Genomic DNA, 12,324 nt, shown 5'->3' on the forward strand with positions numbered 1-12,324 from the left:
ACTTTATACTTGTGGCTCGACTATTGAATACCCATTGCTTAGCCTAAAGAAGTTCGAGGGACTGAGTATTTTGCAGCTTGGATTTTATAAATTGCTGGCTTCAAAGTGAGAGTTCCACTAGAATTGTAAAACACAGCCATATAAACAGGCATGGCTATATCAATTCGACTGGTGATCCCAATGATGAATATATATACTGATTAGGGTCATACACGCGTTCTTCCACGTGTTGAACGAATCGGCATACCCATCGAAATGACGTGTAACGAGTATATAAATGGGCACAATGCTTAAACAGATAAGAAGAACCGCAATAGGGCAAGGACTAATTTGATACGAATGTAGAGATAAACACACCTATAAAAGGCTGCATATCCAAACATTATATCGCAATTTGGCTTTCAGCATTTAAGTCAGCTTAAGCAGTCCACAAAGTGAATTTAATCCTTTCCTTAAATCATGAGTGCCTGTTCAGAACCAAATGTTTTTTCAAAAACCAAGGAGACGGCCAGGATTGTAATAATCGGAGCGGGGGCCTCGGGAATAGCAGCTGCCACTAGACTTTTGGAAAAAGGCTTTAAAAATGTCCTGCTCTTCGAGGCGGAAGATCGCATTGGAGGACGCATCAACACGATCCCGTTTGCCAACAGCCTCGTCGATCTGGGAGCTCAATGGTGCCATGGTGAAGAGGGAAATGTGGTCTATGAGAAGGTGAAGGACCTGGATGTCCTCGACAGGACCGGCGACTATGTCGTCCATTTTATTCGCTCCAACAAGGAAATCCTCACTGACGAACAAAGTAGTGCCCTCAAGAAATTGACGAAAGAATTCGATGTGCCTGACGAGGGTTCGGTAGGTGATGCCTTTAATGCATTTTGGAAGGGGGATGGCCATGAGTTGGTTCCGAGTGATAGCACCATTGCCAAGGAGGCCCAGGACTGCCTAAAGAGGATCATTTGCAGCATGGATGCCTGCGATAATTTGTCCGAGCTTTCGTTCCGAAACTTCCGCAACTTCACTGATTCCGGTGGAGATCAAAATCTCAGCTGGCGGCAAAGGGGATTTTGGAAATTCCTGAGTGTCCTGCTGAATGCTAGCGAGGATCAGCCCGGTGACCAGGGAATTCTTAAAGGACATGTGCACCTCAATAAACGAATTGCTAGGATCAACTGGGAAGGAGATGGTGAATTGACTCTCCGCTGCTGGAACGGTCAAATTGTGTCAGCGGATCATGTGATTTGTACTGTCTCATTGGGAGTTCTCAAGGAGAAGCATCAGAAGCTCTTTGTACCAGCACTTCCAGCCTCCAAGATCAGGTCCATAGAGGGTCTCAAACTGGGCAGTGTGAACAAATTCGTTTTGGAGTTCGAGGAGCAGCCAGTGCCGGAAAATATAAGAGAAATCGCTTTTCTTTGGCTGGAGGAAGACCTCAAGGAGTTACGAGGTGGCAAGTACTTCTGGCTGGAGAGTGTTTGTTATTTCCATCGTGTGGATTGTCAACCGCGATTGCTGGAGGGTTGGATCATTGGGGCCCATGCCCGGTACATGGAAACCCTCAGCGAGGAGCAGGTCCTCGAGGGCCTCATGTGGCTCTTCAGGAAGTTCCTTAAGTTCCCCATACCCTACCCAAAGAACTTTATTCGCTCTCAATGGTATTCTAATCCAAACTGTAGCGCTTGTGGCAAGACGAATCGGGCGGCAGGCCAGAAAGGCGGTGGCTCCATCTACATGTCGTTCCCGCGTCGAAACAAGGGGAGACGAAGAAAGTCGGGGGAGAGCCTTAGCATAGGAAGAGGCAACATAGGCAGCTGTCAAATTTCGGCAAATACCGTAGGTTTGGCTGGAGAGAGCGGAGATAGCTTCCCAGCTAGATCAACTCGACGCCAGCTTTCTTTTCCAATTTGGCTGTCCACAAGGTTAGTTCAAAGTTAAACGGAACCAGGAGCAGGTATATACGGGAAAACTGGCGAAAGAATCTTATAAAGGAATACATCTACAGGCAGCGCTGAATCCAGTTTCAGGGTAAGCAAGGTCGTGGAGAAAGCGTGGAGTTTGCGATTGTGCAAGGTGCATTTTTTTTTTATCTAGGTTTGGCGCTAAATATATAGCGCAAGTGCGAGCCAAACGGACGGCTTAACATCGAGCCAGGTGGCAGACATTTTCCTCGGAGAACGACGGATCGCTCAGCCCAGGGAGAAACGAAACGGCGGCTCGAAACTCCCGTAGCGAGGAGCTGCATTTAGCTGATTACTAATTAATAACCTTTGAATTAGGCCTCTGAATGGCAGAAAAGGGTTGCAAGCAGGCATAGATACGTCCCAATTAGGAATCGCGGCAGCACACAATTTCTTTTCCATTTCGGCGGACTCTTATTTTTGGTTAATTACTCTTAGAGAGCCATCGATGACGTAGAAATCTCCACGTTCCATTTTGTCGCCATGTTCCCCTTGCGCACTTAAAGAAGGGAACGAGAAGAGGAGGAACGAAAAGGAGAGGGGAGAATAACCAAGTCCAGCAGTTGCAATCGCGGTTTCTTGTTCGGCGGGCGAGCAAAAGTTTTGTCGCGCGGTCTGGCCGTAATTTGGTGAATCCGACCAGAGGAAAATCCGAAGATCGACGGCGCGGGAAAAACCCCCTTAGTGAGCGAGAAGGCCGGAAAATAGTGGAGAGATTTTTTTTTGTATAGTGGAATAAGTTATTATGTAAATGAAAAGTGGCAGTGCGAAGGAGAGAGGGAAAGATAAGGAAAAGAGTCCATCATTTTTTTTAGTGTCCCTTATGTGCTCCGTCTTCTTCTTCCTTTTTTTTTGTTTCTTTTGTTCAGTTTTAGCAAGCCTATGATTAAGCAATAAGGCACAGTGGGTCAAAGACCAATACAGAGAGTGAAAAATATTTAAGTTTTCCACAGGTGCGGCAGACTCCAACGGAAGCGCTTTCGTCGGTGGAACTCCGGATTGTTGGTGAGTGATTAAATCACGTAATTGCAATGGCAATGATCAGTGAGGTATACATACTTTGGTGAAAAAGAAAGAAAGTAATTACGTCTGCATTTTCGATTCCTTGTCCCACTGTCCGCCGCGAGCGAAATTAGGTCGAAGTTTTAGAGCCTCTGAAGAAAAGGAAGAGGAGGAATGCGAATTCAAGGCCAAGGCCAAGAGTGGAATGTCGGAATTAGAATCTGATTTTTTTCTGTTTGTCCGTCTCTCTTTAACTCTCGCACATATGTATGTTGTTTTTGCCACCAGAGCAGCAATCGCTCTCTTTATTTGATTTGTTTAATTTTAATATTCTTAAGTTCCATTTGGGTGCCTATGGCACCCTCGAAACTAGTGGAGATCTAAATATCGAAATTTTCTCTATTATTCGACTCGCATACAATTCTGATAGTTATTTAAGGTCCCACATTTTTTCTCGCATGCGATTTTTACTCATTTTTGTTTACGTTATGTTACTGGCGCATGCACTTATTGCTAGCCTCCATGCTGAATTACCCATTTGTTAGCTGTAAGAAAATTCTCTTAGTGTGTTAAGAATAAAATTTATAATGTGCTAGAAAGCTTTTCGTTTGCCTATGGCTAGGATAACTCCCGTGTGAATATGTGTTAGTGATCTTAAAAGGGGCCGTCCGAGTATATTGTGCAATGCAGATTTTTGGAGAAAGGCGGCCAAGGCAGGGCGGGCATTAGCGACCTCGAGGCCATCAGAGGATCGCAAGGAAGATGGGGAAAAGTAGTTGTCGTCCGATTTTCTGTTTTATGTTGAACTCTTTCAGCCCTCAACCAATTCTTGTCGCTGCACGCGAAGTTATTTGAATATTTAGAGGAAGATCAGGCTGAGGTATAGGGACAAGACCACCACCCCAAATAGCCGACAAGGAGCAGCTGGACCATTGCGCGTGCGTCCCAAATACCTCCCATCACCACCCAAGCCGAGTAGCAATCCGTTACAGTAATAATTATCTTTCTAAACAATCTGGCGCCCAACGTGGGGCCTGAAAGTCGTTTTCACTAGTCGAAAAACATTGGTATCAACACCAAAACACCAACACATGCAGAAAATTCGTCTATTCATCATTTTCTTAAATTTTTGGGAGGACAGTAGGATCACGGTGGGCTGAAACTGGTGTTGACCTTTCAGCCAACGGTTGCCGCGACACTCACCTCAAATCTATTTCTCGTCTCAGTTTAAGCGCGTTATTAGGTGCATAGGATCTATAGCCTGTTAACTTGTCCGCAAGCTCAGAGCTAGCCACGCCTGATAAAGTGGGTAAAAAAAGAGACAAATCTTTCTCTTTAATTTCTTTCCGGGATTTGCAGCAAAGATTAATTAGGCGCGTTGGACTGACAGGCGATAGAGTTATAAGTAACTCAACTCCTGGCCACGGATAATTAGTCTGAGCTATGGACTCCAATTTGTTTACGGTCGAACGGCGTCGCGTTTGTGAGGTGAATAGGAGTCACAGTTGGTTTTTCTTTTAAAAGAAAGCTACTGGCCACGCTTCACAACGAAAACGATGTACCGATTCGCCAAAGTAGGGTATATTTCTGCTAATTGAATCTGAGTTTGGCTGGCAATATATTTGTTGTCGTTATCGCAGTTTAGCAAAACATAGCCAATTAACTCTGCATAAGCAGCAAATTTCTAATCTCTTTTCAGCTATCTTTTACCCAATCTTCCGAAAGTTGCTAACATTATTTTTGCGGGGAGCAAACCTATGCCAAAAGGCAAATTTTATTTATGATATATCAAATCTCGTTTTATCGCTCAAAAATCTTTTAAATACTTTATATCTGTTTAATCTTTTAATATTATTAGGGATAAAATATCCAAATTAAAAGCAATCGTTATCTTAGTCTTTATTATAATATTTCTTAAGCCCAAACTAAAGTATTTTTTTACTGGAAGCAATGGCCGATTCCGAGGGAGCAGCCGCAACAAGGTGTCCCCTATGTGAAGTTAGTTTAGAAGGTGGGAAAATTTACCGAACCAAATGTGGACACGAGTTCCATCAGTCTTGCATAGTAGCACATTCAAAAAATAAAACTACCTGTCCCACGTGCAACACGGTGTGTTTTGAAAAAGCGGCCACACCATCTCAGAACACCAGAGGTCAGAAAACACAAGTTTTAGTAGCAAGCGAGCAGACTCCGAGTGGCTCTTCAAACTCAGCAGGGTTGGGAAAGGCTCAAACAGAGTTGATCCAAAGCGCGGTGGTCAACGCTGTCCAGTCCATGCAAAACGATTTGCTCGTGCAGTTATCGAAAAAAATGTCCGAATTAATTCAGGCAAATCTATCTGCCCAATTTCAGGCCACTGCGGGCGAGAGTCAAGAAAGGGATTTGAGAAATAATTCTTTTGGGGATATAGTATTGGACCAGTTGGGTGGCCAAGCAGGCTCGAGACGCGAAACGCCAAGGAGCAACCATTCGGACCTCAGCCAAAGGCCAGATAAGGTTGGCCATATCGTAAACAGTTGGAAGCTTCGGTTTAGTGGGAATCCGGAAGGAATTAGTGTCGACAATTTTATTTATCGGGTAGAGGCGCTGACTGGCCAAACTTTGGATGGTAATTTCTCAGTACTAAGCAGCAACGCTAGCCTTTTGTTCGAAGGGAAAGCGCGAGATTTCTACTGGAGATGCCACAAACAAACCCAGAATCTCAGATGGGAATCTTTGTGTATGGCGTTGCGGAAGCAATTCAGAGATGCACGCACTGATCTGGATATCCGTGAAGCTATTCGTGATCGGAAGCAGCGGGATAAGGAAGGCTTCGATTCTTTTTGCAGTGCTATAGAGGATATGGGTGATAGCTTGGATATGCCGTTAACCGAGATGGAAATGGTTGAGATATTAAAAAGAAATTTAAGGCCAGAAATTCGACATGAACTTCTTAATCTCCCCATCCGCACAGTGGAAAAACTGAGGGAAGTATGCCGGCGTAGGGAAAGCTTTTTAGAAGACGTACGGAAATCCCAAGGGTATCAGAAGGCTGTTCCATACCGAAAACAAGTTTGTGAGCTGTTGGAAGAGCAATTGTCCGATAATGCGTCCGAGTTTTCCGAGGCGGAGGGCGAAGCAGAAATTGGAGCTATGGCTTTGCTCTGCTGGAATTGCCACAAGGAGGGTCATCGCTACCACGACTGTGAAGCGAAGCGCAAAATATTTTGTTATGGTTGTGGGAAACCAAATACGTACAAACCTTCGTGCCCTAAATGTCAAAAAAACTCGAAAGGGAACACACAACCGAGGCCATCGTTGTGTGTTCAACGCCAACGCTCGTCGAGCCCAAAATCAAACCCATAGATTGTTCCAATGCAGCTGCACAATCCAGTTCAACGATGGTGTGGCCAAGTTTAGTAGATTTAAGTTCAAATTCCCCAAATATGCAGCCGTATCTAGAGCGTCAAAAGTCTCATTCAAGGAATGCTCAGCGCATGAGAAATTACTGGGCAGCCCTCAAATCAATTAATGCAATCAGGTTCAAAGATAAGGATAAACGCCCATATGCCGAGGTGCGAGTTTTAGATCGCATCGTCTTGGGTTTATTGGATACAGGAGCAGCAGTAAGCGTAATAGGTGGTAGTTTAGCACAGCAGATAATTAGTAATCGAGTATCTTTTAAGCGCGGATTATTTTCGATAAGTACTGCAGATGGGAAAAAGCAGGAAGTGTTAGGACGAATAAATACTCCGGTCCGATATAAAACTCAGGAAAGAAATCTTGAGCTTCACCTAGCACCATCTCTTAGCCAAGATTTAATTTTAGGCATTGACTTTTGGTCTAAATTCGATTTACTGCCGCCAGAGATGCAAGTTTCTGAAATAGAATCTACAACACATGATCTTACTGTTTTGCAGCGCGAGAGTTTACAAAAAGTCATAGGCAAGTTTCCATCTTTTGCTGAAGTCGGTTTAGGTAGAACTTCTATTCTCTCGCATTCAATTGATGTGGGGGATGCCAAGCCGGTAAAGCAACGGCATTTTCCGGTCTCACCGGCTGTAGAAAAACTCCTGTACGCAGAGGTGGATCGCATGCTAAAGCTCGGGGTCATTGAGGAGTCCGACAGTGCTTGGTCCTCCCCAGTAGTTTTAGTGCAAAAGCCCGGAAAGGTTCGGCTTTGCCTGGACAGTAGAAAGGTCAATGCGGTGACCAAAAAGGATGCTTATCCGCTCCCGCAGATAGATGGAATTTTGGGTCGACTTCCAAAGGCTATGTACATATCCAGCCTAGACCTTAAAGATGCCTATTGGCAAGTACCGCTCGACCCAGATTCTCGCGAAAAGACGGCATTTACAATACCTGGAAAGCCACTTTATCAATACAAAGTTATGCCCTTCGGACTGACCAATGCTTCGCAAACAATGACGCGACTAATGGACAAAGTCATTCCAGCGGAATTGCGAAATGAGGTTTTTGTCTATTTGGACGATTTATTGATCGTGTCGGACAGCTTTGAATCGCATTTGAAGGTATTAGAGGTTGTTGCAGGGCATGTAAAGGCGGCTGGACTCACGTTGAACGTAGAAAAGAGTAAATTCTGCATGCGCTCCGTGAGGTATCTTGGACATATTGTCGGAGAAGGGGTCATAAAAACCGATCCCGACAAAGTATCAGCCATGACCGATTTCCCTCTGCCAAACTCTCTTAAAAGTCTCCGGAGATTCTTGGGCATGGTCGGCTGGTACAGAAAATTTATCCAGAATTTTGCGTCAGTAGCTTCGCCTCTGACCGATTTGTTGAAGCCAAGACAGAAATTCGTTATGACCGCGGAAGGAAGGCAGGCATTCGAGCAGTTAAAAACAATGTTATGTTCAGCTCCGGTTCTGCGCAGTCCGGATTTCGAAAAACCTTTCTTTGTGCAGTGTGACGCAAGTAAGACTGGTGTCGGCGGAGTCTTGGTGCAGAAAACTTCCGATGGCGACGAATATCCGTTAGCGTTCGTATCCAAGAAGCTAAATAAAGCTCAACGCAATTACTCTGTGACAGAGCAGGAGTGTTTGGCGGCGATAGTCTGTATTAACAGGTTCAGGGCTTATGTGGAAGGCCACGAGTTTACGGTCATTACAGACCATGCCTCCCTCAAATGGCTGATGTCTCAGCCGGACTTACACTCGCGGTTGGCTCGTTGGGCTCTGAAGTTGCAGCGGTTTAACTTTAAAATCGAGCATCGCAGTGGCAAACTAAATGTCGTGCCAGATGCACTTTCCAGAGTAAATGAGGAGGTCGAGGCATTGGAAGGTAATAGTGGTTCTCTGGTCGATTTGGACTCAGAGGTGTTTAAGTCAGCAGAATATGTGCATTTTGTAGATCGGCTCAAAGCGAATTTGGATAAATTACCCGATATAAAAGTAGTCGATGGCTTGGCGTATAAGAAAACAGAGCATGCTACGGGGGATTCCCTGAACGATCAGTTCATCTGGAAGTTGTGGATTCCGAAGGATTTGGTCCAGGATGTTTTAAAGAATGCCCACGATCATCCTATGGCTTCACACGGGGGAATTCACAAAACGCTAGAGCGAGTTCGGAGGCATTGTTATTGGCCTGGGTTAATAAAAGACGTAAAATCATATGTTCTAGCTTGTGATACCTGCAAGATGACAAAAGCTCCTAACACAGTTCAGAGACCGCCAATAGGGGTTCCTCCAGAGTCGGAAAGATTCTTCCAAAGATTATATATAGATTTCTTGGGCCCGTATCCCCGCTCTAGAAGCGGGAATATTGGAATTTTCATCGTTTTAGACCATTACTCAAAGTTCGTTTTTCTCAAGGCAGTCAAAAAGCTGTCAGCCGAGGTGGTTATAAAATACCTGCAACAGGAACTATTTCACACGTATGGGGTGCCGGAGACGATTATTTCAGACAACGGTTCACAGTTTAAGTCAGACCTATTCCAGAAGTTTATGCGTGAGTACAGAGTCAGTCATATTCGCACAGCAGTGTATTCCCCGCAATCAAATGCGTCTGAAAGGGTAAACAGATCGGTGATAGCGGCCATAAGATCCTATGTTCGGCCTGATCAAAAAAACTGGGACGAAGAGCTAAGTAGTATTTGTTGTGCTCTACGATCGGCGATTCATTCCAGCTTGGGTACTACGCCCTATTACATGGTGTTCGGCCAGCATTTTGTCGGATCTGGGTCCACCTATAAGTTGTTGAAAGTCTTGGGTTTGCTGCAAGACCATTCGGCAGTGTTCTCAAGGGAAGATTCCTTAGAGTTAGTGCGCAGCAAAGCTATCGAGGTGATGAAGAAGCAGAACGAAAAGAACGAACGAAATTACAATCTTCGGTCCAGAGAAGTTTCCTACAAAGTTGGCCAGGAAGTGTTCTACAAGAACCACAAGCAGAGTAATTTCCAGGCAGGATATAATGCCAAGTTAGGCCCCAGCTACCTCAAAGCCAGGGTGCGGAAAAAGCTAGGTAATGCCTATTACGATATAGAGGATCTGCAGGGACATTTGGTTGGACGATACCATGCCAAGGATCTGAGGCAATAATTAATTGCCCCAAGCTTGGTGTGATCAGCCTTGGGAGTGTCACCCCCAAGTCCGATCTTGTGGAGGGGGCAATTTGTAGCGCTTGTGGCAAGACGAATCGGGCGGCAGGCCAGAAAGGCGGTGGCTCCATCTACATGTCGTTCCCGCGTCGAAACAAGGGGAGACGAAGAAAGTCGGGGGAGAGCCTTAGCATAGGAAGAGGCAACATAGGCAGCTGTCAAATTTCGGCAAATACCGTAGGTTTGGCTGGAGAGAGCGGAGATAGCTTCCCAGCTAGATCAACTCGACGCCAGCTTTCTTTTCCAATTTGGCTGTCCACAAGGTTAGTTCAAAGTTAAACGGAACCAGGAGCAGGTATATACGGGAAAACTGGCGAAAGAATCTTATAAAGGAATACATCTACAGGCAGCGCTGAATCCAGTTTCAGGGTAAGCAAGGTCGTGGAGAAAGCGTGGAGTTTGCGATTGTGCAAGGTGCATTTTTTTTTTATCTAGGTTTGGCGCTAAATATATAGCGCAAGTGCGAGCCAAACGGACGGCTTAACATCGAGCCAGGTGGCAGACATTTTCCTCGGAGAACGACGGATCGCTCAGCCCAGGGAGAAACGAAACGGCGGCTCGAAACTCCCGTAGCGAGGAGCTGCATTTAGCTGATTACTAATTAATAACCTTTGAATTAGGCCTCTGAATGGCAGAAAAGGGTTGCAAGCAGGCATAGATACGTCCCAATTAGGAATCGCGGCAGCACACAATTTCTTTTCCATTTCGGCGGACTCTTATTTTTGGTTAATTACTCTTAGAGAGCCATCGATGACGTAGAAATCTCCACGTTCCATTTTGTCGCCATGTTCCCCTTGCGCACTTAAAGAAGGGAACGAGAAGAGGAGGAACGAAAAGGAGAGGGGAGAATAACCAAGTCCAGCAGTTGCAATCGCGGTTTCTTGTTCGGCGGGCGAGCAAAAGTTTTGTCGCGCGGTCTGGCCGTAATTTGGTGAATCCGACCAGAGGAAAATCCGAAGATCGACGGCGCGGGAAAAACCCCCTTAGTGAGCGAGAAGGCCGGAAAATAGTGGAGAGATTTTTTTTTGTATAGTGGAATAAGTTATTATGTAAATGAAAAGTGGCAGTGCGAAGGAGAGAGGGAAAGATAAGGAAAAGAGTCCATCATTTTTTTTAGTGTCCCTTATGTGCTCCGTCTTCTTCTTCCTTTTTTTTTGTTTCTTTTGTTCAGTTTTAGCAAGCCTATGATTAAGCAATAAGGCACAGTGGGTCAAAGACCAATACAGAGAGTGAAAAATATTTAAGTTTTCCACAGGTGCGGCAGACTCCAACGGAAGCGCTTTCGTCGGTGGAACTCCGGATTGTTGGTGAGTGATTAAATCACGTAATTGCAATGGCAATGATCAGTGAGGTATACATACTTTGGTGAAAAAGAAAGAAAGTAATTACGTCTGCATTTTCGATTCCTTGTCCCACTGTCCGCCGCGAGCGAAATTAGGTCGAAGTTTTAGAGCCTCTGAAGAAAAGGAAGAGGAGGAATGCGAATTCAAGGCCAAGGCCAAGAGTGGAATGTCGGAATTAGAATCTGATTTTTTTCTGTTTGTCCGTCTCTCTTTAACTCTCGCACATATGTATGTTGTTTTTGCCACCAGAGCAGCAATCGCTCTCTTTATTTGATTTGTTTAATTTTAATATTCTTAAGTTCCATTTGGGTGCCTATGGCACCCTCGAAACTAGTGGAGATCTAAATATCGAAATTTTCTCTATTATTCGACTCGCATACAATTCTGATAGTTATTTAAGGTCCCACATTTTTTCTCGCATGCGATTTTTACTCATTTTTGTTTACGTTATGTTACTGGCGCATGCACTTATTGCTAGCCTCCATGCTGAATTACCCATTTGTTAGCTGTAAGAAAATTCTCTTAGTGTGTTAAGAATAAAATTTATAATGTGCTAGAAAGCTTTTCGTTTGCCTATGGCTAGGATAACTCCCGTGTGAATATGTGTTAGTGATCTTAAAAGGGGCCGTCCGAGTATATTGTGCAATGCAGATTTTTGGAGAAAGGCGGCCAAGGCAGGGCGGGCATTAGCGACCTCGAGGCCATCAGAGGATCGCAAGGAAGATGGGGAAAAGTAGTTGTCGTCCGATTTTCTGTTTTATGTTGAACTCTTTCAGCCCTCAACCAATTCTTGTCGCTGCACGCGAAGTTATTTGAATATTTAGAGGAAGATCAGGCTGAGGTATAGGGACAAGACCACCACCCCAAATAGCCGACAAGGAGCAGCTGGACCATTGCGCGTGCGTCCCAAATACCTCCCATCACCACCCAAGCCGAGTAGCAATCCGTTACAAAACTTCCGTGGCAGCTATAGCTACTACCCCACTTACGCTGATGAACTGCACACGGGACGCACGGATTTGGCATCCCCATTGGTGGATATCAATGGAAGACCGAGGATCCAATTCGCCGGAGAGGCTTCGAGCCGGAACCACTTCTCTACGGTCCACGGAGCCACTGAAACGGGATGGCGCGAGGCAGATCGACTCAATGAATTCTACGAAGGACGCGCTGCAAACTGAGGCAATGTCCGAGGCTCTTAAATGGGATTTTTGAATACGGAATCATGATATACGGTTTGGGAAATTGTAACCAAACATTTTAGCAACTTGAATTGAGTCTTAGAATCAAGCATTGCCTTTTTCAAAAGATATACTCGAATTTAGTCATATTAAACATTATTTCACTAATATTTTGAAAAATAAAGAAGGCACGAAAAAGTAGCTTAAAAGTTTTTAGTTCCTCATTTAGAAGATTGAACGTGCGGTTT

General features: G+C 44.9%; 2 protein-coding genes and 1 long non-coding RNA gene across 3 annotated transcripts in view; 2 read left to right on the forward strand and 1 right to left on the reverse strand.

The window, feature by feature from the left end:
• The window catches only part of LOC120447693 (putative mediator of RNA polymerase II transcription subunit 24), a 61,910-nt gene that overhangs the window by 1,760 nt on the left and 47,826 nt on the right, over positions 1 to 12,324 (reverse strand). The window lies entirely within an intron of this gene.
• LOC120447694 (spermine oxidase) lies at positions 421 to 12,253 on the forward strand. The gene is made up of 2 exons (XM_039629223.2): positions 421 to 1,667; positions 11,851 to 12,253. The coding sequence occupies exons 1-2, from the start codon at positions 460 to 462 to the stop codon at positions 12,074 to 12,076; spliced, it is 1,434 nt and encodes a 477-aa protein (XP_039485157.1). The 5' UTR covers positions 421 to 459; the 3' UTR covers positions 12,077 to 12,253.
• LOC120447696 lies at positions 1,790 to 3,962 on the forward strand. Its single transcript, XR_005616063.2, has 3 exons — positions 1,790 to 2,022; positions 2,089 to 2,960; positions 3,773 to 3,962. It is a non-coding gene; the product is annotated as an uncharacterized LOC120447696 (long non-coding RNA).

This window comes from Drosophila santomea, chromosome 3L (genome assembly GCF_016746245.2).
Source record: "Drosophila santomea strain STO CAGO 1482 chromosome 3L, Prin_Dsan_1.1, whole genome shotgun sequence".
Taxonomy (NCBI): Eukaryota; Metazoa; Arthropoda; class Insecta; order Diptera; family Drosophilidae; genus Drosophila; species Drosophila santomea.

Coding starts and splice junctions, on each gene's coding strand:
- LOC120447694 (XM_039629223.2), top strand. CDS start 460: ATGAGTGCCTGTTCAGAACCAAATGTTTTTTCAAAAACCAAGGAGACG. Junction 1,668..11,850: donor CAATGGTATTCTAATCCAAA/CTGTAGCGCTTG, acceptor TCCGTTACAAAA/CTTCCGTGGCAGCTATAGCT.